The sequence below is a fragment of the Xenopus tropicalis genome, chromosome 2, assembly GCF_000004195.4.
Source record: "Xenopus tropicalis strain Nigerian chromosome 2, UCB_Xtro_10.0, whole genome shotgun sequence".
NCBI lineage: Eukaryota > Metazoa > Chordata > Amphibia > Anura > Pipidae > Xenopus > Xenopus tropicalis.
Genome location: NC_030678.2, coordinates 50972631 through 50975220, shown reverse-complemented (window position 1 = coordinate 50975220; position 2590 = coordinate 50972631). Strand labels below are relative to the sequence as shown.

Here is a 2590-nt window from a genome sequence, read left to right as displayed (position 1 = left end):
ACTCCTTTTGTTGATGTTACTGTACCTTTCCAATTATTTCTAATGTCTTCATACTCAGAGTAGACCTTGTAGGGTGTATTTTTGTCCACAGTCGCAGTGGGTAACCTTTTACCTTAATGAGTTGTGTGTAACACACACTTTTGATGTAATCAAAAGGCGCTCTTTGTATTTCCGTATAGTTGTGCTCTCAATCCTTCCTGCCCTGCGTTCTGAATCAGGCATTGCTATGCCTATTGATGCAGGGGAACCCTGGAGCTAAGGCCACCTCTTGACAAGGCTGTAGCTCCAGGATTTCCTTTGCGACCTGCTTCAATAGGTGCAGCAAACTTGAATACTGGAACGGACATTGGGCACATGTACTGTGCCCTAAATATAATATAAGAACAAAAAGGTCCTATTTTAAATTAGGTTTAATTAATTTCATATGGAGGATGTGCAAATTTAATTATGTCCATATATACTGTCCTATTCCATGTTTGTAATTTAGTCCCCAAAATGAAAAATATTTATTTTCCAGTTTCAGATTTTCATTGTACGGAAGAAGCAGAGGGAAGCATGCAGCAATTGCTATTCTCATTTAAAGAGGCAGTCACACATTTCTGGAAGGTTCCCATTGTGCCTAAGCAAAGTGCCAACCCGTTTAATCAGCTTTAGTGTTTTGCACATATCACAGCCAAAAGGAACGCTCATGCTTTAAAATGGATTTATGTGTCATGATAAAGGGTGTGTCATTTTTTATCCAAACTAGCCTTGGTATCTTTGGTAACTCTATTATCTTGATATCCTATGCAAACATGCTCAGCCGGGGTCCTAAACTGATGCCAGTTGATATAGTACTCTCTCACTTAGCATTTGTAAATATGATGGTTTTATTGACAAGAGGCATTCCTCAAACAATGTCTGTTTTTGAAATAGAACACATACTGAATGATACAGGCTGTAAAATTGTTGTCTATTCTTATAGGATAGTGCGCGGCTTGTCTGTCTCTGTAACTTGTTTGCTCAGTGTCTTACAGGCTGTCATAATTGCCCCTGTTAAAAGATGGACTATCGTCAAAATCAAAGAAGTCAAGTACTTAAGTCTCTCACTTGTAGCTATATGGGTGATCAATATGGCTGTGTGCATAGCAGCTCCATTTTTTTCTAAAGTTCCAGGGACTGGCAAGATCTCTAAATTTACACTGAATCTGGGGTTCTGTCATGTCCTTTTCCCCGACCAAGTGAGCTACATCATCAATGGTTTTGCTGTATCCTTTAGGGACTTTACCTTTGTGGGGGTTATGGTTTATTCCAGTGGTTACATCATAAGGATTCTTTACAGACACCGTAGACAGGTTCAGAACATAAGACGGTCAACAAGTGCTCAGAATGCTACTGCTGAAACAAAGGCTGCTAAAGACGTACTTAGGCTTGTTCTGCTGTACGTCATCTTTTTTGGGCTTGATAACATTATCTGGATTAATATGTTGACTGTGTCAGATGTACCTTCCGTTGTTACAGACTTGAGAGTCTTTTTTTCATCTTGCTATGCATCCTTCAGTCCAATATTTATTATAAGATCTAACAAAAGGATACAAAAAGCATTAAAATGTTCATTCAAACGTCAGCAGACTTCCCAGCCAGAGGTCTATGTGTGTCATATATAGGCAGCAATGGAAGCAACTATTTCTACCAGGATTGAGGTTTCCCAAGCTACAAAACTGTCCAAGTGAAATGTCTGGAATGTTAATGATCAACGAACAGATCTGTAATTCTCTGTATTATCACTTGAATATTTAAGAAGCAAAGTATGAAAGAAATATCAGGGAAACATCTGGGCAAGTAGGAAATTGAAGAATAGCCTGGGTCTTAATATAGGATCCGTTATCCAGAAACCTGTTATCCAGCATAATCCAAATTATTGGAAGGCCATCTCCCATAGACTCCATTTTAATCAAATAATTCACATTTATAAAATGATTCTCTTTTTCTCTGTGACAACAAAACAGAACCTTGTACTTGAGTCCAGCTAAGATATAATTAATCCCTATTGGAGACAAAACAATCCTATTTAATTAATGTTTAAATTATTGTTTATTAGACTTGAGATATATAAATCCAAATTAAGAAAAGACTCCTTATGCGGAAAACCACAGGTCCCGAGCATTCTGGATAACAGGTCCCATACCTCTACACTGCCCTGGTATAAACTTATTTTTCTATTTAGGTCCTCTCCTATTCATCTGGGTAAATAGACCTTAGTAACCAGATAGCTGCTAAACAAAAAAAGCTAAATTATTAAAAATCCATAGAAAATATCCAATTGTCTAAGAATATTACTGTCTACAGCAGTGATCCCCATCCAGTGGCTCATGAACAGCATGTTGCTCACAAACCTCTTGAATGTTGTTCCCAGTGCCCCCCAAAGCAGGTAGTTATTTTTAAATTCCCGGGTTGGTGGAAATTTTTCTTTGACTAAAAACAAGATGTACTACCAAGCCTTCTGTAAGCTGACAGTCTGAATAGTGGCTACCAAATAGTCAATCACAGCCCTCATATTACACTCCAAGTCTTTTTACATATGACTGTGGCTCACAAATAAGAAAGGTTG

At 38.0% G+C, this 2590-nt stretch overlaps 1 protein-coding gene across 1 annotated transcript; it reads left to right on the top strand.

Moving 5' to 3' along the window:
- Window positions 1-653: 653 nt before the first annotated feature.
- vn1r1 (vomeronasal 1 receptor 1) lies at window positions 654-1646 on the top strand. Its single transcript, XM_012955895.2, has one exon. It carries the CDS (start codon window positions 699-701, stop codon window positions 1644-1646), a length of 948 nt encoding a protein of 315 aa, XP_012811349.1. The 5' UTR covers window positions 654-698.
- Window positions 1647-2590: the final 944 nt, after the last annotated feature.

Bases quoted from the DNA above. Each gene is read 5' to 3' on its own strand.
- vn1r1 (XM_012955895.2), top strand. From the start codon at position 699: ATGGATTTATGTGTCATGATAAAGGGTGTGTCATTTTTTATCCAAACT.